This window comes from Kogia breviceps, chromosome 18 (genome assembly GCF_026419965.1).
Source record: "Kogia breviceps isolate mKogBre1 chromosome 18, mKogBre1 haplotype 1, whole genome shotgun sequence".
NCBI lineage: Eukaryota > Metazoa > Chordata > Mammalia > Artiodactyla > Physeteridae > Kogia > Kogia breviceps.
Genome location: NC_081327.1, coordinates 11,397,551 through 11,424,309, shown reverse-complemented (window position 1 = coordinate 11,424,309; position 26,759 = coordinate 11,397,551). Strand labels below are relative to the sequence as shown.

Sequence of the window (26,759 nt, the reverse complement as noted above, 5' to 3'; positions counted from 1 at the left end):
CCCTGTCCTTACGGGGCTCCCAGTCCAGTAGGGGAGACAGACTATCAGTGACGGCCCAGAGGGTTCAAAGCTGGGTGAAGGAGTCACAGGCAGAGTGGTCCGGGCTGGGATGGGAAGCAGAGAAGCCTGGGAGAGCCAGAGAAGGCACCTGCTCCAGATTTGGGGTGTCAGGGAAAGCTGCCTGGAGGAGGAGAGGTGTAACCTGGCATCTGATGCAGTCGGGCCAAGGACTAGGCAGGTAGCCTTGTACCACCCTCTCTTGGATGCCCCCTGGCCCGTGCCCAACCCGGGATCTTCCCCTTTTCCTGGTCCAGGTTACCAGCCCTGCGATCCGCAGGTCATCTGCAACCGCGTGAACCACGTGCACGGCTGTCTGGCGGAGCTGCAGGAGCAGGCGGCTGGGCGGCGCGCGGAACTGGAGGCCTCGCGCAGCCTGTGGGCCCTGCTGCAGGAGCTGGAGGAGGCCGAGAGCTGGGCCCGCGACAAGGAGCGCCTCCTAGAGGCGGCGGGCGGCGGCGGCGCGGCGGGAGCGGCGGACGGCGCCCACGACCTGTACAGCACCGCGCGCCTCCTGGCTCAGCACAAGATCCTGCAGGGCGAGGTGGGAGGGCGGCGGGCGCTGCTGCAGCAGGCCCTGCGGCGCGGCGAGGAGCTGGCCGCGGCCGGTGGCGCCGTGGGCCCGGGCGCCGAGACGGTGCACTTGGCGGGCCTGGCGGAGCGCGCGGCGAGCGCGCGGCGGCGCTGGCAGCGGCTGGAAGAGGCGGCGGCGCGGCGCGAGCGGCGGCTGCAGGAGGCGCGGGCGCTGCACCAGTTCGGTGCTGACCTCGACGGGCTCCTGGACTGGCTCCGCGACGCCTACCGCCTAGCAGCCGCGGGCGACTTCGGCCACGACGAAGCATCCAGCCGCCGCCTGGCCCGCCAGCACCGCGCGCTCACCGGGGAGGTGGAGGCGCATCGCGGGCCCGTGGGCGGCCTGCGGCGTCAGTTGGCGACACTGGGGGGCGCCAGCGGCGCCGGGCCACTGGTGGTGGCACTGCAGGTGCGAGTGGTGGAGGCCGAGCAGCTGTTCTCCGAGGTGACCGAGGTGGCCGCTTTGCGGCGCCAGTGGCTGCGGGATGCCCTCGCTGTCTACCGCATGTTCGGCGAGGTGCACGCGTGCGAGCTGTGGATCGGTGAGAAGCAGCAGTGGCTGCTCGCCATGCGTGTGCCCGATTCACTGGACGACGTCGAGGTGGTGCAGCACCGGTGAGCGCGTACTGCTGGGATTCCCCGGTCCCCTTCCTCACGCACACAGTCTCGCCTTCCTTGGTTCAACAGTTCCCATGTCCACTCACCTGGAACCGGGGGTTCCAGTAAAATGGGAATGATATTAGTCCCAACCTCACAGGCTACTGGAGAACAATAAATGACTTAGTATGTGCAAACGACTTAGCAAATGCCTGGGTCCAGGGTGCATTCCATGAGCGGCTGCTATTATTACTATGAGGCTTATGGTCACCGGGCACGAAATTACCCTGAGCTCCTTCAGGGGTGTCCCAGCCTGACCCCTCTCCCTGGGACTCCCACTGCCCTTGCATAGATGTCACCTCCCTAGCTATAAAATTGTGCTGACCCTTGTCACTTTCTCTTCCCTCACCCCACTTCACATTTCTTCATAGCAGTTACCACCACGTGACACATTAGGTACTGATTGGTCTGTTGGCAGATTTAGAAATGGGTTGTTAAAATAGTGGATGAACCCTCTGCACCTGTCTCTCTGAGCATGTTCATCCATCCATTCATTCAGTGGGTACTTACTGAGCTCCTGCCCTGTTCCGGGTCTTGGGCTTGAGCATTGCTGGAAACACAGGCCTGGTCCCCGCTGTTACTGTGCCCACAGTTACCCAAGCCACAGCCTCGGGCATTGTTTTAAACAAGGGAGGACCACGGCCAGCTTAAAACAGATTTCCCTGGCTACAATGTGGAGGGTAGGTTGGAGGGGGTGAGAGCCCAGAGAGACAGCTGAGGTAAGGATTCAGGTAGGAGAGGACAGGACTGGACCCGGGCTGGAGCCTAGGTAGACAGGCCATGGGGGCAGACAGGCTTGGGGGGAGTGTTTGTCCAAAACAGAGCCCAGGGAATGGGGCCGGGGGCTGTCCCTGAGATGGAGACCCAGAGGAGGAACAAACTGGAGGAGATGTTGAAGCTAGTTTGAGTACAGTGAGGACCCTGGAGGAGGTGCACAGCAGGCTTTAATGTTGGAGACAGGTTCAAAAGGAATGAGGTTGAAGCTGGAGACACATGTGTGAGTGATGGGTTCAGGGGCAAGGACTGTGGGAGTGGGTGAGATGGGCCAGGCAGGATGTGAGGGAAAGCTCAGAGGGCCCAGGACAGAGCCCGGAGGAATCTAACATTTAAGTGGCAGGTAGAAGAAGAGGAGCCAGCAAAGGAGCCTGAGGAGGTGAGGTTGGAGAGTTAGGAGAAGAACCAGGGGGAAGGCAGCTTCCCCAAAGCCAGTGAACAGGTCCCCAGGGTCCAGGCCTCTCTGAGCACGTCCATCCTTCTTCTGCAGATTTGAGAGTCTGGACCAGGAGATGAACAGCCTGATGGGCCGTGTCCTGGACGTGAACCGCACAGTTCAGGAACTGGTGGAAGGAGGCCACCCCAGCTCAGAGGAGGTGCGCTCCTGCCAGGACCACCTCAACAGCAGGTAGGTGAGGCCTGGGGCTGGAGGTTCTTCTAGGTATCCCACACCAGTTCTTGCCATCATTCTTTTCCTCATTCACCAACTGCAGAAATCAAGAACGTGCACTTTGAAATTCCTGAGATGATAAGGGCCATCTGGTAAATTAGCAAAATCTTGAAAAAAAATTAAAATACCCACTGCTAGTGGTGATGTGGTAAAATGCGGACATAATACATTTCAATGGGGTATTAACTTACTTGTTCAGAAATGATTTATTGAGTATCCACTGTCTGCCAGGACATTTTCCAAGTACTTTTGTTTTATCTCCCAATATCCAAATTTCCATAGGAAAGTTTCCAGAATTCAGAACTCTTTAAGAATAGCAACAAATTAAATCTTTCCCGCTAGATCACTGCCAGTAGTTCTTGCAAGGTAGGGTTTATGGATAAAGACACAGATCCAGGGAGGTGAAATCCTTATTCAAGCTTACTCAGTCTAGTAAGTAGGAGTCAAACCCAGTTCTGCCTGAATCCAGAACTGGGGCTCTTGATCATATGTATATATATATATATATATTCAGTCTTCCCAGCAATTTTGTGGGGGTGTAAATTACCCATGTGAGAGAGGAGGAAATGGGGGCTCAGAGAGGTGAAGGTGGCCTGAGGTCACATGGCAAGTTATGGGGATCAAGCCTGGATTTGTCTGACTCCAAAGATTGTGCCCTTAACTGCTGTGCTGGAAGATCCCAATATCCAGTGATTTCCAAGTCTCTGTAGACTCAACAATCCCAGGGCACCAGCGCCTAAAAAGATGACAGCAATAGTGATTTACGGCGTTCAGTGAGAGGATGTGTTAAGTGCTTTAGCCACATGAACTTATTAAACATCCAGTGAAGTGGACATAATTATCCCCATTCTCCAAATAAGGAAACAGGGTCAGAGGTGGAAAAGATTTGCCCAAGTTCACATGGCAAATCTGGCCAGAGCAGAACTTGAACTTGAGTCCTTCTGATTTCAGAGTCCTAATCTCTGCCCTTGTGGTGTGTCCATTCTAGAGGTGACAGAGAGTTCACAAACAGACTAATACATGAACAAGATATTTAGAGAGTTTTAAGGATTTATGCAGGAAATAGAGTGACCTGGTAGGGCATAACTGGAGCTTGGGGGTGATTTTAGATCTTGCGGTCAGCCATAACATTTTGAGCTGGGCCCTCAAAGGGGATGAGAAGGCAGCCAAGGAAGGTCCCCCCATCAGGTGGGTCCTACAGGTGAGGGACCCGGGGGGCTCGGGTGGACCTGGGGGAAGCTGTTTTCCTTCAGCTTCCCTGAGAAGGGAGGGCAGCCTGCTTTGGGGCCACTTCCCTGGGGACTGGCTGAGAAAAGGATTTCAGGATGGTGAGGGCAGAGCTTTAAAAAAAGGGATGGGGGGAACGAGAAGGATCCAGCCGCAGGAAGAGTACATATGGGGGAGGGGAGGGAGGGTACAGAGCATTCCAGGCAGGGAGCACAGCCAAGGCAAAGGCCCTGATATGGTCTTCGGGACCATATCAAGTCCCCATATCAACAGTGCGGACTATTATCCCCACTCAATAATAGTAGCTAACAGGTACTCTTTTAAGCACTTTCACACACCATAACTCATTTGACTCTCACAACACCCCTATGAGGTAGGTACAGTGCTATGTCCATTTTACTGGCGGGGAGACTGAGGCACAGAGAAGGTTACTAACCAAAGGGTACATAGCTCAGATTTGACTTTGAGCCTGACACAGCCAGGCAGTCTGGCTCGGATTCTGTGCTTATAAACTGGACCATACACTGCTTATGAAAGGGAACTGAGGCCCAGAGAAATATCACCACTTGCCTGAAGGCACAGGGCAATGCGTAATTTTCCCCATTTATTTATTTTGGAATAAAACAGGTTCGCCTTAGCACCTGGCTTATAGTACATGCTCAGTAACTATTCATTGCATCCAACGTATTACCTGATGTCATAAGCCAGCAGTTCCCACACTCTTTGGTTTCAGAACACTCTGCACTCTTGAAAACTATTAAGGACCCCAAAGAGCTTGTTTTAGTGGGTTATATCTATCAATAGTTACTATATTAGAAATAAATACTGAGTAATTTAAAAATATTACGTCGTTAAAAATAACAATAATAAACTTAGTCTGTTAACATAGCTAACATGTTTTAATGAAGAAAAACCTTTCAAAACAAACCAAAAAATGTAGCAAGAAGGATGGCGTTGTTTTGCGTTTTTGCACATCTGTTTAATGTCTGGCTTAAGAGAAGGCAGCTGAGGTGTCAGGTCTGCTTCTGCAGTCAGTCTTTGTCCTGCAGCCTCTGGAAAACTCCACTGTACACTCGGGACAGAATGAAAGTGAAAAGGCAAATAGCATCTTAGCATTTTGATGAAGATAATTTGGCCCTTGCTCAGATTACATTTTGAGACCGCTGTTCTAAGCAAATGTACCTGGTAGAGTCCATTTTACAGACAGAAACTGGGGCTCCGTGAGATAAGTGACATTCTAAGGTCACACAGTGGCTGGGTTCTACCTAGGGTCGATGGGCCCTCCACACCCAAGAGGGGTCTCCGTCCTCCTTAAGCCGCCCTGCTTCCCCTGGGCAGGTGGAACCTCATCGTGGAGCTGGCGGAACAACGCAAAGAGGAGGTGAACGCGGTGCTGCTGGTGGAGAACCACCTGCTGGAGGTGGCGGAGGTGCGCGCCCAGGTGCGCGAGAAGCGGAGGGCTGTGGAGAGCGCTCCCCGCGCGGGCGGCGCCTTGCAGTGGCGCATCAGCGGTCTGGAGGCTGCTCTGCAAGCGCTAGAGCCGCGCCAGGCGGCCCTCCAGGAGGAGGCGGCCCTGCTGGCTGTGCGCTTCCCGGCTCAGGCTGCGCGGCTGCATCAGGGTGCCGAGGAACTGGGCGCCGAGTGGGGCGCGTTGGCTAGCGCGGCTCAGGCCTGTGGCGAGGCGGTGGCGGCGGCCGGGCGCCTACAGCGCTTCCTGCATGACCTGGACGCTTTCCTGGACTGGCTGGTGCGCGCCCAGGAGACGGCGGGCGGCGGCGAGGGGCTCCTGCCCGGCAGCCTGGAAGAGGCGGACGCGCTGCTGGCGCGCCACGCCGCCCTCAAGGAGGAAGTGGACCAGCGCGAGGAGGACTACGCGCGCATCGTGGCGGCCAGCGAGGCACTGCTGGCGGGCGACGGCACCGAGCTGGGTTCGGGCCTGGCTCTCGACGAGTGGCTGCCGCACCTCGAACTTGGTTGGCACAAGCTGCTCGGCTTGTGGGAGGCGCGCAGGGAGGCGCTGGTCCAGGCGCACGTCTACCAGCTCTTTCTGCGCGACCTACGCCAGGCGCGGGCGGCGCTGCGCAACCAGGTGCCGGCTTCGGGGTTGACGCGGGCGGGGGTCTGAGGCCGCGGGGGATTTCGGGGACAGGGAAATGTATGGAGGTGTGTGTTTGCGGGGACCACTGGCTTCGTGACTTATCTGCTGTCAGCGGCGGTGTGTGTGTGTGTGTGTGGCAGGTATCTGGTACGGATGGCTGGGTTTGTGGAGCATCCGGTGTGAACGTGTGTGGGTGGGTGTGTAACAGAATTTGAGGATTACGATGTGTGGGGTGGCGTCTTATTTTAGGTGGCAGTTTGTGGACTGTTCTGAGTAAGGAATGCATTGGGGTGTTCATTGGAGTGGCTTCTTGGGTTTGTGGATTGTCTGGAAGGAAGTAAGAGTATGAGGTTGATTGGTGATGGTCAGTGGGGTTTAAAGAAGATCTTGGGGTGGATAACAGAGGATAAAGATTATGGTAGAGGGAATTCAGGCTGAGAGATTATTGGGGTCAGTAGATGATGGTGGATTAAGTGGTTCTGGGGGCCTAAATTAGCAGATTATCTTCTTACTGGGAATGGCAATTTGCAGATTCTCTGGAGAGGGTAACTGCCTTTATGGCTTGAGGAATCAAGTGCCGTGGTTATCTGGGAACAGCTAATCCGTTGGGAGGATCTTTCTGGGATGGGAACCAAATTTGAGGATTTGGACAAGATGGAACACCCAGTTTTCAGATTGTCCAACAGTAGGTATCAGCTTTTAGGGATCATTTTATTTATTTATTTGGCTGCATCGGGTCTTAGTTGCGGCCCGCGGGATGCGGGATTTTTCGTTGTGGCATGGGCTTCTCTCTAGTTGTGGCGCACAGGTTCCAGAGCACATGGGCTCTGTAGTTTGTGGCACACGGTCTCTCTAGTTGAGGCACGCGAGTTCAGCAGTTGTGGCATGCGGGCTTAGTTGCCCCATGGCATGTGGGATCCCAGTTCCTTGAGCAGGGATCGAACCTGCGTCCCCTGTATTGTAAGGTGGATTCTTTACCACTGGACCACCAGGGAATTCCCTACGGATCATTTTAGAAAGCATGACTACCTGTGCTGGTTATCTAGAGAAAGCTGACCCAGTAAGAGGATTATCTGGAGAAACAGACAGGGGGCTCCTGGAATCATGAGGTTACTAAATATTGGAGCTGAGGTGGCCTTGAGAGACCCTTTCTGATCCACCCATTTTACCAGTTAGAAAACTAACCCCAGAGAGGGAAAGAACTTCCTTGAAGTCACACAGGAGCCAGGTCAGTCTTCATCAATTAACGAAAGATTTACTGAGTGCCTTCTCTGTGCGAGGCACTATTCTGCAGCTGAGCACAGAGGAAACAAAACACAAAATCCCACCCTCGCGTGGCTGGCATTCTAGTGTGTGTGTGTATATATGTGGGGGAGGAGATGATAAACAAGGAATAGCATATATAATATCATGTCAGGTATATGCTATGAAAAATAATAAAGCAGGATAAAGGGATATGGCTGGGGGAGGAGGATGCTATTTTTGACAGATGGTCAGAGACCTGAAGAAAGTGAAAGAGCCAGCCATGGGGCTATCTGGAGGGACCAGCATGGGAAAAGGATCTGAAATGGGACCATGCCTGGCGTGTTCAATGCTAGAACACAGTGAGCAAGGGAGAGGAAAGCGGTGGCAAGGCAGGCCGGCAGCCTCTCCCTGGTCCTGGAATGAAGCAGGGCTAAACGGAGCATCACCCCTCCCCCATTCCCAGGAGATGGCACTGTCGGGTCTGGACCTGCCGGGCACCATGGAGGCGGTGGAGGAGGCACTGAAACAGCACCGGGATTTTCTCACCACGATGGAGCTGAACCAGCAGAAGATGCAGGTGGCCGTGCAGGCTGCTGAGAGCCTGCTGAGACAGGGCAACGCCTACGGGGAGCAGGCCCAGGAGGCCGTGACTCGGCTGCTGGAGAAGTAGGTCCCTCAGACCCCAGTGGCAAAGGGGGTGGGATCTCAGCACAGGGGAGGGGCGAGGAGGCCAGAATTCCCTTTCTTTCCATCACATTTCTGCTCTTCTGTCTCTCTCTCTCTTTTTTTTTTCTTGGCCGTGCCATGCGGCTTGCGGGATCTTAGTTCCCCGACCAGAGATCGAACCCATGCCCCCTGCAATGGAAGCATGGAGTCCTAACCACTGGACCTCCAGGGAATTCCCTCTCTGTGTCTTTGATTTCTATACAATTCCATATTGCTTTAGATTCGATTTAAATTGATGACCTGTGAAAAGGTAACTGGTGGTTGATAACCCCAAAGCTGCAAAAGGATATACAATGAAAAGTTTCTCTCCCAAGCCTGCCCTCAGCCTGGGATAGCTGGACTGGTTGTTAAAATGTTAACACCTACTGTGTGCCAGGCACTATTCTAAGCCCTGAACAAAACAGCAACCCCTCCCCGCCACAAAAAAAAAAAAAAAAAAAAAAAACCACCCCAGCCCTCAAGCAGAGTTCTTTATAGGATTTCCTCCAGGTCCACTTCTTTCTCTCTGTCATTGTTGTTGTTTCTGCCCGTCCTGGTGACCCCAGCTTTCTCCTCTGGCGTGAGCGAGGCAGGAAGAGAGTCCAGTGCTGCTCAATCTTCTGTCTCCTGATGGAAATCATACGCAGTCCCTCCACCACCGTCCACAGCCCCGAGGCCCCAGCCCCTTGTCTTTTCGGTCTCCGGCGTCGTTTTTCCCTAAATTCATTTGGGACAAGGTTGGAGTTTCCTAAAGGAAAACTTTTATGGAGATTCTCATCCTGAGGATGCAAATTCATGATCGAGTGTCCTCTGCTCCAGGCCTGGCTCCTTCCTTCTTTTACCCAGCATTTCTTTTCTTCTTTTTTTTTTGGGGGGGGGGTACGCGGGCCTCTCACTGTTGTGGCCTCTCCCGTTGCGGAGCACAGGCTCCAGACGCGCAGACCCAGCGGCCATGGCTCACGGGCCCAGCCGCTCCGCGGCATATGGGATCTTCCCGGACCGGGGCACAAACCCGTGTCCCCTGCATCGGCAGGCGGATTCTCAACCACTGTGCCACCAGGGAAGCCCTACCCAGCATTTCTTGAGTGTCTGCTTTGCCGGGCTCTGCAACATGAGGAGGAGGAGGAGCCTGGAGGGCTGTTCCTTATGAGTCACGCCTTCATTCCTTTGCAGTCATGAATGGCTCCTTTCATTCTATTGTTTATTTATTTATTCTTTTTAAAGATATTTATTTATTTGGCTGTGCCGGGTCCGTAGTTGCAGAATGAGGGAGCTTCGTTGCCACGTGCGGGATCTTTAGCTGCGGCATGAGGGATCTTTAGTTGAGGCATGTGGGATCTTCAGTTGAAGCATGCGGGGTCTAGTTCCCTGACCAGGGATCGAACCCGGGCCCCCTGCATTGGGAGCACAGAGTCTTAGCCACTGGACCACTAGGGAAGTCCCTATTCATTTATTCTTCAGCCAACTAAACAAGTACTGAGTCCACGCTGTGTTCCAGGCCCTGTGTGGGGCAATGCTGGGCGCGCAGCGGTGACCAGGACAGAACACGATTCCTGCCCTCATAGAGCTCGCATGCTGTCTGACAAGGATGGCCCAGCATGGTCAGGGCCAGGATGGGAGAGATGCAGGGGGCCGTGGGAGCCCTAGGGTCAAACAGGGCCAGGTCCTACTCCCAGCTCTGCCTCTCAACCTGTAGATTCAGAGCAAGTCACTTCTCTCTCCACGAGCCTCATTTCGCCTGGAACCTGGCCCAGTCCTGCGTGCAAGGCGCTCTCGCATCTTGTCTGCATTTGGCACATGAGGCTCAGAGAGGGGAACAGACTTGCCAGAGGTCACAGCTCTTTTCTCACCCTCCCGGAAACAAGAGATTTTCCTCATCCCTAGGACTGATGCTTGACAAGTTGGCTGGTGAAGGCCTGGAGGGATTGAGTCCGGTTCAATTTCAGAGGCATTTCCTATTTCCTGGTTCCTAAGCCGAGTCTTGGCAGGAGGGAGTACATATTTTGCTTGTCTCTGGCCCTTCCATCCAGCTCTGCCTGTGGTTCTCTCTGTAACTTTCTCCCACACGCTCCATCTCTTTGCCTCCATCTCCCTGTACAGCAATGCATCTCTGTTTCCTTGTCTCTCCCTCCTTGTTTTTTCTACCTATATCTTCATCTCTCTGTCTTTTCTTCTGCCTTTCTCTCTCTCTCGGATATTTTACTTTTATTTCTGCCCTCCCTCTTTCTCTCTGCCTCTCTGTCTCTCTTGCTTTCTTTCATTCATAAAATATATATTGAGCACCTACTGTGTGCCAGCTCCTTTTTCTAGGCATTGGGGATACAGGTGTGAGCAAAACAGACAAAAAATTCCTGCCCTCATGGAATGACATACGGTGGGGGAGACAGACAAGAGAAATATGTAGCATATACAGTGTGTTAGATAGTGTTAAGTGCAAAGAGAAAGTTAAAGAAGGAAAGAAAGCCAGAAAGTGTTGGGGAGTGATCAGGAGGGGTCTTGCTAAGAACGTGACATTTGAGTACACTTTGGGGGAAAGACCATTCCAGACAGAGGAAACAGCCAATGCCAAGGCCCTGAGCTGGGAGTTGCTTGTTCAAGGCACAGCAAAGAGGGACCCCCTCAGCCCTCTTGGGCACTTTGCCCTGCACTGTGGGCAGGAGGCCAGACTGCCTGGGGCTGCGGTGCTTGCTGGCTCTGGGGTGGCGGGGCCTGGGTCCAGCCCGGCCAGTTCACTTAGGCCAGGGGCCTGCCCCTCCTTGCCTCCGTGTGGCTCCAGCTGCATCCATCCATGCCCTGCTCTCATCCCTCTCTCCAACTCTGTTGCAGCCTTCTGTCTGGCTGGCTGTGTCTTTTACTGGGGGCATCTGGCCACTTCTCTTCCTGTCCCTTTTTGGGCTGTCCCTCCCCTGACCCTCTCTGTCACTTTCCTTCCCTCTGCTTCCTTTCTACTGCTCTCCTCTGTCTCTCTATCTCTCTCTCTGTCTCTGGCACTACCCTTGCTTCATTTCTTCCCTTGTGTTTTCCTATTTTCTCTATCTCGGGGTCTCTTTCTTTGTCTGTCTCTCATCCAAGTCTCTGTCAATCACTCCCTCTTGAAGTCTTTGTTTCTCTTTATCTCTGGTCTTGTGCCTGTATGTTTTCCTGTTTATCTCTCTAAGCCTTTGCATATGCCCCCCCCCCCCCGCCCTGGTCAATCTCTCTCTCCCTAGGTGTCTCTCATTCTCATTTTATCTCTCTCGGTATCTCTTACTCTGTAGGTCTGTTATCTCTCTCTACGGGATTGTGTCTCTCTAAGGGTATTTCTTTCTTTTCAGATATCTGTCTGTCTCTGTCCCTCTCTCTCCCATTCTCTCTCTCCCCCGTCTAACTCTCCCTCCCTCCTCTCTCTTCCTCCCCCAGCTCTGTCCCTGGCTCTGCCCCCACTGATGTTTCTTTGCCTTTACTCCCACCCCTACCTTGCTCTCTCCTCTTCGTTGCTCGTACATATGCCCCAGGTTCCTAGCCCTGCCAAGCCTGACGCCCTTACAGCCCTACTCCCAGCGCCCCCAGACACAGGTTTCCCCCAATTCCTATCTCCCTACCCCCAGGAGCCAAGAAAACCAACTACGGGCCCAGCAATGGATGCAGAAGCTACACGACCAACTTGGGCTGCAGCACTTCCTCCGAGACTGCCACGAGGTAGGAACTCCAGCTGTGCTGGGGCACAGGGACTTCTTTCCTAGGAAGGGAAGTGCTCCAGGACTGAGGCGCAGTGGGGGAGGGGACGCCCCGTCTAAGTGGGTCGCGGAGCGATGTTCACCTCGCGCCGCCAGGAGGCGTGCGGATCCTGGCCTCAGTGCGCATGCTCCTCAAGTCTCCTCCACCCACGCGCTGGGGAAGGAGGGAGGGGCCTTGGGTGCCCCTGGCAACGGCGCGCGTCCGCGCCCACAGGTCCCACGGGGACGCGCGCTGATCTCACCTTTCCCCGCCGGAGATTCGTGAGAAGCTCTCTGCTGGGGAGAGAGGGACGGGAGACAAGGAGAGGAGTGGGGGGGGGGGGGAGCCGTGGGTGGACCAGAAGCCCAGAGCGCAGCTTCGGTCAGAGACTGTCCCCGAGCAAGCCTTCGCCCCTTTAACAGTGTCCAGGAAATCAAGCTCTGCCCCTTCAGAGATGAACTACATAACCGTTAGTATCAACCCAAATCAGACGTGGTCCAGGTCCCCTTCTCCATTAGAGACAGCCCAGGAGATACGCTGCCTTTCTCTCCTTACTCTGCATTCCATAGAAACTATTCTGGACCCTGACCACATAAGAGATGGCCCCATGAGAGATGGCCCAGTAAACATTTTCCTAATCCCAAACAGAGATGGTCCTGGTCTCATCTATCTACCTGACTCAGGATAATTAGTATCCCCTCCGCGATGATACAGTACTTAAGTTTCCCCCAACCGAAGATGGTTCAGGAACCAGGTCCGAATCTCCCCGATTAAAGATGATTTGATTCCCCCCATGGTGAACCCACATGTTCTCCCCACACATGAAATGGATAAGGGCTTCCATATTCCCCCTCTCAACTCAAGTCCATTAGAAGTGGGTCTGGGACTCGAGCCCACTAGAGATGAGTTCAAGAACCCCCTGTCCCCCTTCTTCCCACTGGAGATTATTCTGGACTGAAATCTTATACGAGATATTTCCGGCTCCCTCCCATATGTTTTACCCCTGTATAGCTGAGGTAGCCAGGAATCTGAGCCCTTTCCCACCCCACCTCACCCCCTCACATAGCTGAGGTAGCCCAGGCCCCAGCCTACCCCCTCTCCCCCACGCCGTTTGATTTGGCCCAGGAGCCCCTTCCCCCTCTCTTTAGATTGTTCTGGACCAAGCAGCAATCATCTGAGATGGCGCAGGAACACCCCCCTCCCCATGCTTTAGGGAGGGTGATGATTTCTCCTCTACGCGCATCTGGGGCCCGGCAGAGAGGCGGGCACGTAGGCAGGCAGGGGGCGCGCGCGGGCGGGCGCGCTGCCGCTGCGCGGTGGCGGGGGCGGGGGCGCGCGTCCGCCGGAGACTCAGCCGTCACCACTGCTGCCGCCGCCGTCGCGTTAAAGGGGCGAGAGCCCGCCCGCCCGCTGCAGGGACCGCCCGTCAACGCCTCCGCCAACTTCAGGTCTCGGGGGCGCCCAGGGGAGGGGACTGACGCTCACCCCCTCTGAGGCGGCCGGGGGAGGGGGCTTGGGCGCGTGCTCGCCCGGCCGCCGCGGGAGGGAGGGGCGCCGGCGGCGCGGGGGCGGGTCGGTAAGGCGCAGGGACCCCAGCCCTGGGGAGGGGACCAGATGCCGGGAGCTGTCCGCGGTGCTGCTGCGGGCCGGACTGAGGGGCCGGGTCCCAAGGGAGAATAGCGGAAAGGGAGGACTTCTAAGGCTACTCCTGGGGTAGTGTGGATTTGCCCTGGGGGTTAAGGGGGTCCCAACCTCTCTAGGGGCCTCTCCTATGGGTAATGGGGCATCTGAGATTTGCCCTGGGGTTGGGGGACTCTCAACCTTTGGAGAGATTCTTGCAGAATCTTTGTTAGCCTTAGATGATGGGGGCGAATCACTTTTGTGGGGATCTGCCTTGGACGATGAGGGTCTTGGACTTGCTCTGGGTTTGGAGGGCTCTGACATTTGGGAGCTTTTTTCCTGGGTTGTTGGGGACTCTGGCTTTGCCCTCAGTGATGGGGGTCAGTCACTTTTGGGGGGCTTTACCTTGATGACAGAGTACCTCTCTTTCAGGGGCTTTGCCTTCCCTATGAGCTGTGGCTGCCATTGGCAAACTCTTCCCTGCTTGTCGGGAATCTGATAGCATTGGGGGATTCAGCATTTGACTTGGCTCATGTGTGTATCTGTGTATGTATGAGGGAGTATGACGCTGTCCTGGACCCCTGGGGAGCACATGCTCAGGGGACATGGAGTGGGGTTTGGCCGACTGGGAATTTGTCCTTGGCTATGACTGTAAGTCAGAGTCCGTGGTTTTTTGTTGTTTTTTTTTCCAAGAGGGAGGAGGAGGATCTTGTGACTGAGGGGGGAGGAGAAAGGGGAGGAGCAAACTGCCCAGGTGCCAGGTTTGGTCATGAGTGGGGAGGTTCCTGCTTGAGGGACAAGTCTCACTGGGAGAGAGGGGTGGCTCAGAAAGCAGCCCTGTGACTGGGCCTGCCGAGGGTAGTGAGAGGGGCCCACTCCTGTTGCTTGCATTTGGGATGACTGGTTTTGTTGGTGAGTGGGGGCACTAGAACTGGCTTTAGTTTGGGAGGTGGGGGTTGGCTGCGGAGGTTCTATCTGGTCCATGCTGGAGAACTCTGATGCTAGATTTGTAGCATCTCATTTGGGGTAGACTCATTTGGGGAGCCAGAAGGTAGCCCTGATGCTTGCATTTGGGGGGTTGGCTTTGGTTGGGGGCCAGAATGCATCATGGTTTTGGCGAACTGTGGTCTTGGGCTAGGTCCTTAAGGCTGGATTTGGGGAGTCCTATGGGCTCATTAAGGAGGCTGGATCTGGGTTGCAGGGGATGGGTCTACCCCACATTGGAGGGATGGTTTTGTTTTGTTTTGTTTTGTTTTTTTGCGGTACGCGGGCCTCTCACTGTTGTGGCCTCTCCCGTTGCGGAGCACAGGCTCCGGACGCGCAGGCTCAGCGGCCATGGCTCACGGGCCCAGCCGCTCCGCGGCACGTGGGATCTTCCCGGACCGGGGCACGAACCCGCGTCCCCTGCATCAGCAGGCGGACTCTCAACCGCTGCGCCACCAGGGAAGCCCTGGAGGGATGGTTTGGAGGGAACTAGACTTGGCACTAGTTGGGAGGTTTTTTAGGGGTTCATCTGGCCATATCGGGGGTGTGGGAGTAGATATGGGGGCTTCACCTGATACCTTTGGGAATGGGTTGGAGATCTTGAACTGGTCCTTATTGGAGGTGGCCGAGACTGAATTGAAGGGTCTAAGTATTGCTGGGGATGAGGGGTACGAGACTGAATTGGAAGTGAGCTAAATTAGGTTGGAGGGCTTGTTTTGGAGGGCTGATTTGGCTATGGGTGGGAAGACTGGCCCAGGAACCCTACCTTGGGGCTTAGGGCTTATGAGGAGTTGAGAAGGGCTGCTCTGAGGACAGAAGGCTAAGAGATGATGCATTCTGGGGACCCTTTCATCCATCTCCTACTCCCTAGGAAAGGGCTTAAGCTGCACACCCCTGCCATAAAGGCCTCACTTGCACATCTTTTTCCATCCCACCCTTCTCTCCCTCCCCAGTCCTAGAAGCCTAGGCCCTGAACCTGGGACATTGTGGAGGGGATGGGGGGGAACTATGGCAGGTTGTGGGGAATTGGCTGAGCCCCTCCCCCGTCCTGCACAGCTGGATGGCTGGATCCATGAGAAGATGCTGATGGCGCGAGACAGCACGCGGGAAGACGGCCACAAGCTGCATAAGAGATGGCTCCGGCATCAGGCGTTCATGGCAGAGCTGGCTCAGAATAAGGAGTGGCTGGAGAAGATTGAGAGGGTGAGTATTCAGAAGGACCCGCTGCCCATGCCAGGTGCCGGGGCCTCCAGGGAACCCATGTCTCACCTCCTTCACCCTCCACTGCCAGCCTGCTCTTCTCATACCCCTGAACTGGTTCAGATAATTTCCACATCTGCTTCTAGTTTTGTGGCCTTGAGTAATTCACGTAACCTCTTTGAGCCTCAGTTTGCCTGTCTATAAAATGGCCAACATCTCTTCTGAATGGTTGTTAAATATTTCACCCCTTCTTATAATCTCCCCCACCAGGGTTCCTTCCACACCATTTGGAGCATTTAAAATAGAAAGTCAGGTAGTCAGGTTGGGGCAGCCCTGGGAAGCTGGGGTTAAAGTGAACATTGGGTTCCTACGACCTTGAGTTCTCATTCTGTCTATGCCTGTTACCAGCTCTGGGGCCTTGGGGGAATTGTGTTAACTTCTATGAGCCTCTTCTTTGAGTTTGCTCTGCTTTATTTTTATTTTTTAATTTTAATTTTTTTATTGAAGTATAGTCGATTTACAATGTTTTTTTAGTTTCTGGTGTACAGCAAAGTGATTCAGTTATATATATGTATATACATATATACATACATATACATGTATATATATTATTTTTCATGTGGCTTATTACAAGATTTTGAATACAGTTCGCTGTGCTATACAATTGGACCTTGTTGTTTATGCTTTGCTTTAAAATTAGGAAATAATAAATATAGGCTCTTGAGTACATAAAGTGCTTAACACAAGGCCAGGCACCTAGGAGCTGTAATTGCTATGGTATTGTTATTTTTAATATGTAATATGATATATGTGGCTCTCGGCCAACATATATTGGAGCTTGACTTAAGCTTGGAGGGACCCAGGCAGACTTTTGCTCTAAGCATCAACCCCCAAAACTGCCCCTAGACCTGCTGCCCTGGATCCCCCCACTCTTTTCACTCAAACAGAGGCACCCAGGTGGGTCTTAAACCCTTAAATGGCCACCGATGCCCCATAATGGTGGCACGTGGCAAAGCCACTCTCCTTGACTTTGAGTTTAATGGAGGTTTGTTCTCTCTGCCTCTCTCTCTCTGTCTCTTTCTTCCATCTCTGTCTCTCGCTCCCCTTCTCTGTCTTATGGTCCTCTTCCCATGTTTCTAACTTTGTGCACGTCTCTGTATCCATCACTCTATGGCTATCTGTGTCTCTCTGTCTCCTTCTCATGCCTCTGTATTGTCTGTTTCCCTCCCCACACCTCTGTCTATCTGTCTGTCTCTCCTCGTCTCTCATCCCATGCTTGGTGCTTTCTCTGCAACCACCCCTCATGTCTCTGTCTCTCTGTGTGTCTCCAACTCCTGGATTCTCTCTCTCCACATCCCTCCCTATGTTCTGCTGCCCCCATATTTCTCTGTCCCTCCCCACCATCCACTCCCTCCTCCTCATTTCCTGCCTCCCATCGTCTGGGGCAGGAGGGCCAGCAACTGATGCAGGAGAAACCAGAGCTGGCAGCCTCGGTGCGGAAGAAGCTGGGTGAGATCCGGCAGTGCTGGGCGGAGCTGGAGAGCACCACCCAGGCCAAGGCGAGGCAGCTCTTTGAGGCCAGCAAAGCCGACCAGCTGGTGCAGAGCTTTGCTGAGCTGGACAAGAAGCTCCTTCACATGGAAAGCCAGCTGCAAGATGTGGACCCTGGTGGAGACCTGGCCACTGTCAACAGCCAGCTCAAGAAGCTGCAGGTACGGCCTGGCTGACACAGACGGGGGCTTTCTAAACACAGTGGGGCCAGAGTCAGAGTGAGATCCCACTTGAGGTATTTCAAACAGAGGGGATTTAAGATAGGGGTTTATTTGAAATGTGTTAGCAGAGCTGGAAACAGGGAGTGCTGAGGCAGTCCAGCTAGTAGCCACTGTTGGAAGCACCCACCACCCCTAGGGCAGGGGGTACAAAGGGGGAGGAAAGATTTAGAGCCAAAAAGCAGTAGGTAGATAACAAGCACACTGAGTGTTTTCCAGGACCCTGACACCTGTTTCCTGGATGGAGAAACCAAGGCCTAGAGGTAGGGGGATGGCTTTGCACAGAATAATAACAGCATTTGGACTTCCCTGGTGGTCCGATGGTTAAGACTCCGTGCTCCCAGTGCAGGGGGCACGGGTTCGATCCCTGGTGGGGGAACTAAGATCCCCATGCCACTTGGGTGGCCAAAATAAATAAATGAATAAAATAACGGCATTCATGGAGTGCTTCCCCCACCAGCCTCTGTGCCGAGCTCTCACTGACTCCTCCCAGCAACCCTAAGTGATTGGTACTGTTATTATCCCCCATTTGACCAACGGGGAAACTGAGGCATGGAAGGTAGAGCGCCTGGCCCAAGGACACACAGCTAGCCAGTGTCTCCATTACAAAACAGCAGCTCTTAGAGAACAGACACAGTGTCTGCTTTATCTCTGCTCCTAGCCTGGCAGCCTGTGGTGCTTGGTATCTTACTGTCTGACGTGCTGACTGGAGGTGCGAATGTAGGAGTTTTGTCTCACCTCCCAAGGTGTGACAACTCCTGCCTTTACATCCCAGGAACAATGCCTGAGGCTCTGGGAGGTGAACTAATGGCCCAGGGTAGCCAGTGGCAGAGCTTGGATTCAAATCCAGGTCCTTCAACTCTTTATCACTCCTGCATAGTTATGCTTCTAAAGTGCTTGACATAGTGTCTGGCAAAAAAAAAAAAAAAAAAAGTCGACTGATAATAAAAGCACATGACACTAATTAGTATTTATTCAGTTATCTATGCAGCAAATCTTTATTGAGCGCCTATGTCAACGCACTAGGTGCTTTTCTGGAATACAGCAGTAAGCAAAACTGACAAAAACTCATGGCCTCCGTGGGGCTCACATTCTGGTGAGGGAGACGGGCAAAGAAGCAAAGAGCAACAGATCTGAATAGGATGTCAGGGACATGATTGCTTTCTGTACCCCAGCGGTTCTCAACTGCCTTGTCTCCAGGATTCCTTTACCTCTTACAAATCACTGAGATCCCAAAGAGCTTGTTTGCGTGTTTAATATTTACTATATTAAAAATGAAAACTGAGACATATTTAAACGATTGATTTGTTTTAGAAACAACAACAATAAATCAATCACATCTGAACCCTAAAGCATTCTTTTATGAAGAATAACTATTTTCCAAAACAACAAAAAAATGTAGGCAGAAGATTGGCATCGTTTTCAACGTTGGAGCTCCCTTTCCTGCCTGGCTTAAAAGAGCACTGGAGGGAATTCCCTGACGGTCCAGTGGTTAGCACAGGTTTGATCCCTGGTCGGGGGAACTAAGATCCTGCATGCCACCTGGTGTGGCCAAAAAAAAAAAAAAAAAAGAGCACTGGCTTCTCACCTCTTCTCCTGCATTCAGTGTCTCTTGCAATAGCACTGGTCATATGGTTCCTGCAAAACTCTACTGTGCACCGGAAGAGAATGAGACAGATGAAGGCAAATAACAGCTTAGGTTTTTTTGTTTGATTTTTGTTTTGCGGTACACGGGCCTTTCGCTGTTGTGGCCTCTCCCGTTGCGGAGCACAGGCTCCGGACGCGCAGGCTCAGCGGCCATGGCTTACGGGCCCAGCCGCTCCGTGACATGTGGGATCTTCCCGGACCGGGGCACGAACCCGCGTCCCCTGCATCGGCAGGCCTACTCTCAACCACTGCGCCACCAGGGAAGCCCGTCAGCTTAGTATTTTTTTAAACAATGTTGTCACCTTGCAGACCCCTTGAAAAGATCTTGGGAATCCCCAGGAATACCCAGACCACACTTTGAGAACCACTGATCTGTGTTCTGTGCCAGCCACTGATACCCTGTCCCTCCTCCCCAGCAGCCATACGAGGGAAGTGCTGTGGTTTATCCCCACTGGACCTGTGAGGAAACCACAGCACAGAAAGAGTCCTGGCTCTCCCAAAGTCACACAGCTACCAAGTGGCCATTCAGGACCACATTTAGTTTCCATCCACCCTCCTCCCTCGATACTCCCAGACCATAGTGGGGAACATGACCCTCTCGCCTCTGAAAAAATCCATCCCTGCCTGAGGTCCACACTGCATTAGCTGCGCAGCAGTGGTCACTCAGGGATGACTCGGCCCCAGGTCTGCTCTGAGGGATCACCTGGAATATCGGCAGAAACGAGCGGTGGCCTGGATGGTCAGACAGAGGAGGGAACAAGGAGTAGTAGCAGCCAGGGGCCAAGTGATGAAAGCCCTAAGGGGCGGCAGACAGACCTGGGTTCAATTCCCAGCCAGGGCGCAAGTGTAGTCCCTCTCTGAACCTCTGTCGTCCCATCTTAAGTAGGACTGCCTCAGCGCGGGCATCCCAGGGCCAGGTGAAGGTGTGCACTGGGATGTGGTGAGTTCCCAGCAAATGGGTATCTGTGACTGTCAGGGTCCCAGCAGGAAACAGAAGGCATGCTCCACTGAGGACGATTGGAAGAGGGCTTATCGAGAGTCTTGACAAAGGTGTGAGCAGGGAATGGGGAAGCCTTGGGGCCAATAGGAGGGAGCTTCTCTTCCGGGCAGGGGTGAGGCGGGTGGGGGAGGACAGGGGTGCAGAGTCGCCTGGAAGGAGCGGGGACCCTTAGGCAAGAATGGCCGCTGCTGCAGGGAGGAGCCGGGAAATGATAGGTCCACTCACCTTAGTTCACAGGACTTACTTCATGGGTGCAGTCCCACGGGACCCCACACTCAGGTTTATGCTCTGCTCTCCTGTTTTGAAATTCTTTGGGCCGTGCCGCGGAGCATGCAAGATCTTAGTTCCCCGACCAGGGATGGAACCCGTGCCCCCTGCAGTGGAAGCGTGGATTCTTAACCACTGGACCGCCAGGGAAGTCCCTGTCCCGTTTCGAAATTCTTAACATTTGAATCAAGGGACCTGCATTTTCATTTTGCACTGGGCCCTGCAAATTACGTAGCCAATCCTGAGCCCAGCCCACCTGGAAGCCAGAGGGCAGGGGAGCCAGTTGCTGTGGTCCATACAGGTCAGCCCACCCCACTCTGCCCCCGCTGACCCCGGGGCACAGAGCAGGATGGAGAAGCTTAGACTGTGGGTCAGGAGGGGCAAATGGAGACCTCCAGCACAGCAGCAACTCTTACTAGGATTATTCATTGTCTTACGATGATTACTAATGCTTCCTCAGCAGTTTATTGCAGTGAATAAAAGCGCAGACTCAGGACTCAGCAGACGTGGGTTTGAACCAGAACTCTGCCACTTACTAGGTGTGTGATGTTAGGCATGTGGCTTTGCCTCTGGTCTGAGCCTCAGGCACCTCGTCTGTGCAAAGGGAAGGACCCTAATGCTAAGCCATTTGGTGACAGCGGGACTCTGGGTGGCAGTGCATGCCAAGGTCGAGGCCACGGATGCTGGAGCCTGGCTGCCCGGGGTCAAGCCTAGCTCTGTGACTTAACAACTGTCTAACTTGGAATCATTTCTCTTTTTGTGCGTCAGTTTCTTCTTCAGTCAGATGGACATAATAACAGTAGTGATTTCATAGAAACATTGTAAAGATTACAAGACGTACTGCGTGATGTAGTTTCAGAATTGCTGACCCAGCAAATCTAACTAAGAGACAGTTCTTGCTCATAGGTTTTAAATTTTAATCGTCTTCCGCCAGAGGGCACATGGTCACTATACTGTGTTCAAAAGTTGGGTTATTTCTCTGCCTTCCGTAGATTATGTTGTTTATGTGAAATAGTTGTTTCATTTGTTTCTGATTATATTCTAGTTTGGCACTTCCCCCCATCCATGTAGCTTTTAAAGAATGTATTTGGCGGAGCGGGGGGAGGTGCTGTATGAGACGTTAATATAGTGCTGAAAGTTAGAACTGTCCATTTATGGTTCACCTGGTTGTGACAGGTTGCTCGCCTAAGTGCTGACGCCATTTAATGCTCTCACCCCAGCAGCAAATGAGAGCTCCTGTTTCTACCCACGCTTGCCAACACTTGATGTTGGCAGACTTTTTAGATTTTTTTTCCCAGTCCGGTGAATAGGCAGCATATCTCACTGCGGTCTTTGCATTTGCATTTGGGGGGAGAACTGGTGACCTTGGGCATCCTTGTCTCCCTTTTTGGCCATTTAGCTTTCAGAGGGAAGGTTTGGGGCCTCCTGCCCTAGACAAGTGCAAAGCCGGCTCTTCCCTCCACATGGAGGGGGTTAGGCCCACCAATCGCTGGGGACCAGGAGGTGAGGTCCCCATTGTTTAAGGGAGAGACTGAGGCCCAGGGCGGATGAGAGACTGGGTGGGGGTGTCACGCAGCGACGGGTAGGCCCAGCACAGGACTCCTGGCCCCTGTCCCCAGCAGAGGGGACCTGAGGTGGGGAGTGACTCAGTGGGCCAAGGCCCCCATATGGAGTCCAGGTGGGCCTCAGGAGCTGCCACTGGGAAGGGGAGCAGCCTCCCGAGGCCCTGCTGTCCCCTGGGGCCTGCCTGAGATCCCAGACACTGGCCATATGCAGGAGGGAGGGGGTCGGTCCAGCCGGCACACCACCTGGCTTCCCTACCCCTCAGGGCACCAGGGCCAGGCTGGGCTGAAGGAGGTGCTGGCTGGGGGTCGGAGGGGGCGTGGCTGTGAGAGTGATCTCTTCCCCCTCTGCCTCACTCCTGCTCCCCCAGTTCCTCTGTGTCTCTGTTTCCCTTAGTTGTTTTCTCTCTCTTTCTCACCTGTCTGTCTCTCCGTCTCTGTCTCTTTATCTCTCTCTGTCTTACTCTCTCACTCTCTCCTGTCCGTCTCTTTTCATTTCAGTTCTCCATCTCTGCCCCTCTCCCTTGATCTCTCCTCATCCCTGTGTCCTCCTCGTGTCCTCTCCCTTGTCCCCCACCCCAGCTGCTGCAGCAGCCGTCCTGGAACCCCGCCTCCCAGGTCTAGGCCATGTGACCCAGTCCTTCCCGGCTGACGGGCCAGATGGTAGAGTCCCAAACCCCTGCTTTCCCAGTCCCCAGGGGTCTGACCAGCTGGCCTGGCTCAGCCGTGGGCTCTTGCCTGGGGAGGGAAGCGGGGAGCTGGTCTCCTGCCATCTAAGGGGGACCATGCACTTGGAGGGGAAGATGCACTTGGAGTCTTTGCAGCTGCTGAGCTGAGTCCGTAAAGACTACCTCCCACCCTAAGCCAGGCTCTTTTCTCTGGCCGAGAAAACACCCTCTTCGCCCCTTTTCATTCTTTGCCCCACATTTCTTCGTCTAGCTCATCGTGGCCCAGAGTCAGGAGCTACACAGTCGAGGGTTTGAACCCTTGTTCTCGTACTGTGTGACTGAGGACAAGTGACCCAACCTTTCCTAGCCGCATCATCCCCAATTACAGAGAAGCACATTGACCGAGGGCCACTAGGGTTTCATGGTCACGTGGTCCTGCGTTCAAATTCTGGTTCTGGCAGTTTTTACTCTGGACCAGGCATTGATCGTCTCTGAGCCTCAGTCTCCCCAGCTGGAACATGGGAGGACAGCAGGTCGATCCGAGTAGGAATCAGGTTGATGGGGGGGGTCAGGGTTTGTGTGTCACCATGTGGCAGAGCGCCTGAAGCTCTTTTGGAAGTAGGCTCTTCTGTCTTTTGTTTGTTTGTTTTGTTTTTTACCTTTAATGTCTTTTTTTTATCTTTTTTTTTTGGCTGTGCTGCACGGCTTGTGGGATGTTAGTTCCCCGACCGGGGGTTGAACCCAGGGCCTCAGCAGTGAGAGCACGGAGTTCTAACACTGGACCACCAGGGAACTGCCAAAATACACACTCTTAAAGAGGACAATTCAGTTATTTTTAGTGTATTTACAAAGTCGAGTGACTCTCACCGTTATCTAATTCCAGAACATTTGCATCACCCCAAAGAGAAACCCCACACCCATTAGTTCCCTCTACTAGTCTACTTTCTGTCTCTACAGATTTGCCTGTTTTGGACATTTCATATAAATGGAATCGTACAATATATTGTCCTTTGTGTCTGGCTTCTTTCACTTAATGTTTTCAAGAATCATCCATGTTGTTTCTTTGGTTTTAACATTTAAAGCTAGTTTACTTTTTTAAAAAAATATTAACCTTTAATACCGAGAGAAGCAGAAGAGCATGGTGACCAATCCAGCAAACGAAGTCAACACACATTTGTGGAGACTTACTCTGTGCCAGGCATGGAGCCAGGAGCTGGGCTCCAGTTGTGAACAATACAAACATCCCCATCTTCCCTGACCTCATATGCTGTTGTGAGGATTAAACTAATTCATTCTTGTCAAGTGCTTAGAGAAATCAGAGTGTGTTACCCATTATTGCTGTTATGGCAAGAAGTTCAAACAGAAGGGTATGATGTGAAAAGTGAAGTCTTCCTTCCTCCTCCACATGCAAGTCCCACTCCGCAGGGGTGTAACTGCTCTCAACTGTTTCTTCTCTATCCTTCTAGAAATATTCTGTGCATACCCTCACACATACACATGACATACAGACTACAGTGAAGCTTGCCTTTTCACTTGACAAAACACCCTAGGCATCCTTCCTTGTAAACTGTTGCATGGTATTCCAGGGGTAGTTTGACAGTGTCATTAACCAGCCTTTGAGAAACCTTCGGGCTGTTTTCAGTCTTCCACTCTTATAAATAATGCCACAACAGACATCCCTGTCCATATGTATTTGAGCCTACGTGCAAATATTTCTGTAGAAAATAATCCTCAAAGTAAAATGTTGGGACCAAAAGGTGTATGCATTAAACTTTTTTTTTTTTTTGTGGTACGCGGGCCTCTCACTGTTGTGGCCTCTCCCGTTGCGGGGCACAGGCTCCGGACGCGCAGACCCAGCGGCCATGGCTCACGGGCCCAGCCGCTCCGCGGCACGCGGGATCCTCCCGGACCGGGGCACGAACCCGTATCCCCTGCATCGGCAGGCGGATTCTCAACCACTGCGCCACCAGGGAAGCCCCTAAACTTTTTGATAAATATTGCCAGGTGTTCTCCTGGAAAGGCAGTGGCCCCACCTGCAGTGCGATAGCCGTCCATCTCCCCACATGGTTAACGTCATTAGGTATTAGCAAGCTTTTTCGTCTCTGCTAATCTGAGAAGTGAAAGATACTGTTTTGTAGTTATTTGAATTTGCATTTTCCTAAATATCGAAGGAGGCTGAACATCTTTTCATGTGTTTAAGGACCATTGTACTTCTGTACCCTTAGCCCGTGTTTGCAGGAAAGGATACACATTAAATGGGTGTTCAAAGTACATGACATTTTTGTAGAAGTAGAAAAGTGGCAGCCCCTGGAATTATTCCATCTCAGGTCACACGGCCACTTGCTGGAGAGGTGGTAGAGGACTTTTCGATTCATGGGGAAGTGGAACTTATAACCTTCATATTTCAGACTATATTTGAAAGTTTCCTGAATTCTAATGCATTTTTATTTTTCTACACATCACTACAATGTTTTTCTTAGCAAAAAAGTTTTGGGGGATGACTATTTCATTTTTCTTTGATTTCTGCCACTTATAATTGTGCCTTTAAATTTTTGTTCCATTGTACGTGGTTTTGACTCGTTATAAGGTTTGATTTTTACCCATTTTTATGACTCCTACAGATTGTGAACTGTATCAGCTGGGATTCTTTGGGGTGCAGTTCATAGGACTTAGGCTAAAAGGGGACAGTGTTGGCTCACATAGCTGGAAGATCCAGGGGGTATGAGCTTGGGGCATGGCTGGATCGGTTCCTCAAATTACGTCCTCAGGAATCTCTCTGTCTTTGTGTCTGCACCCTGCTTTTTCTCTGTGTTGGCCTCGTCACTGGGGAGCCTGTTCCCTCTTGGTGGCAAAATTGTCTCCAGTATCCCAGGTCTGTGTTCTTCTACCTTGAGGAATACGATGAGAAGGAGACCACCCCTTTTGAGCTCACACACCTTTCCAGCAAAAGTGGGAAGAGATTTCATTGGCTGATCGTGGCTTACGTGCCATCTCTTACCCAATCCTTGTGGCCAGGGTGATTCACTGTTCTCATTGACCAGGCCTGAGTCACATGGCCATTCTTGGACCGCTTAGTCTCCTCAGCTTCTTAGGAAGCCGGAATAGTTTTCATTGGCCCAGCTTAGGTGATATGACCGTAGCTGACCCAGTGTTCGGATAGGCCAGGTTTAGATCATGTGGCCACCTTGGCCCTCTAGGTTTTATTAGTTCCTCAAGAAGTTCAGGACTTGAGAGTGGGTTTTCATGTGCTGCAAAGGAAGGGACGGATGTTAGACAGGCAAAACCAACCCCTCTGCACTACAGAACCTTCCAGCAAAAGTCTTGATTTGGTTCTTAAGTTTCCAGCTTTGGGTTGCAGTCTTTTGCTGTAATCTGTTACCACTTAATTTCATTATTTTGTTTTCTTTTCTAGATTTCCCCCATCTGTTTAGAATCACACAGTACATAAAATTTGGCGGGGGGGAGATCCTACTAACCTAGAAATCTTTGGTAAAACATAAAGTCTCACTTCAACATGCCTCCGGATCCCACACTCCAAAGGGCACTTCAACTATTATTTGGCGTGCATCCTTCTAGGTCTCTTTCTGTGTGTTAATAGATGTACCTATATGGATTACCGATGGTTTTCTTTTCTTTGTATTTCATGCTTAATTTAAATTCTTGAATAAATAACTATCATGGTTCAGACATCAAAAACTATATGAAAAATCCTATGTGAAAAGTATCTCCTTCATCCCTGTCCCCATTCACTAAATTCTCATCCCCCCAATAGGTACCATCTGTTATTAATTTCTTGTTTATTCCAGGGAATTTTTATGCATGTGTAATCCACTACAAATATCTATTCATAAGCATGTTCTAAAATTTTTTTCTTCTTAACAGTAAATCTTGGGTATTATTCAATACTGATGTGGATTTGTTTAACCGTTTCACTCTTGATGAGCATCGAGGTTGTTTCCATTTTTATTTTCCCCATTTTAAGCTCTGCTATGATGAGGTCTTTGGACAAACATCTCTGCTATGATGAACATCCTCGGACAAACATCTTTGTGCATATGTGCCAGTGTTTATTTTATTTTATTTTTTTTGCGGTACGCGGGCCTCTCACTCTTGTGGCCTGTCCTGTTGCAGAGCACAGGCTCCGGACGCCCAGGCTCAGCGGCCATGGCTCACGGGCCCAGCCGCTCCGCGGCATGTGGGATCTTCCCAAACCGGGGCACAAACCCGTGTCCCCTGCATCGGCAGGCGGACTCTCAACCACTGCACCACCAGGGAAGCCCTCTTTTTTTTTTTATTAATTTAGTTTTTAAATTATTATTTTTAAATTTATTTTAGTTTTG

At 52.4% G+C, this 26,759-nt stretch overlaps 1 protein-coding gene across 9 annotated transcripts in view; it reads left to right on the top strand.

The window, feature by feature from the left end:
* The window catches only part of SPTBN4 (spectrin beta, non-erythrocytic 4), a 74,869-nt gene that overhangs the window by 28,021 nt on the left and 20,089 nt on the right, over positions 1 to 26,759 (top strand). For 4 of the 9 annotated variants that reach the window (XR_010837937.1, XM_067020221.1, XM_059045539.2 and 1 more), the window contains 7 exons: positions 315 to 1,245; positions 2,552 to 2,689; positions 5,297 to 6,047; positions 7,765 to 7,967; positions 11,594 to 11,684; positions 15,363 to 15,509; positions 16,955 to 17,218. Coding sequence is in view for 7 of the 9 variants with exons in the window: in XM_067020221.1 (XP_066876322.1) it covers positions 315 to 1,245; positions 2,552 to 2,689; positions 5,297 to 6,047; positions 7,765 to 7,967; positions 11,594 to 11,684; positions 15,363 to 15,509; positions 16,955 to 17,218 (2,525 nt within the window). In the remaining 2 variants the exon portion in view is untranslated. Of the gene's footprint in view, positions 1 to 314; positions 1,246 to 2,551; positions 2,690 to 5,296; positions 6,048 to 7,764; positions 7,968 to 11,593; positions 11,685 to 13,008; positions 13,151 to 13,304; positions 13,416 to 14,064; positions 14,235 to 15,362; positions 15,510 to 16,954; positions 17,219 to 26,759 lie in introns of those variants that run through there. The other 5 variants (XM_067020225.1, XM_067020222.1, XR_010837938.1 and 2 more) reach the window with 4 other exon arrangements.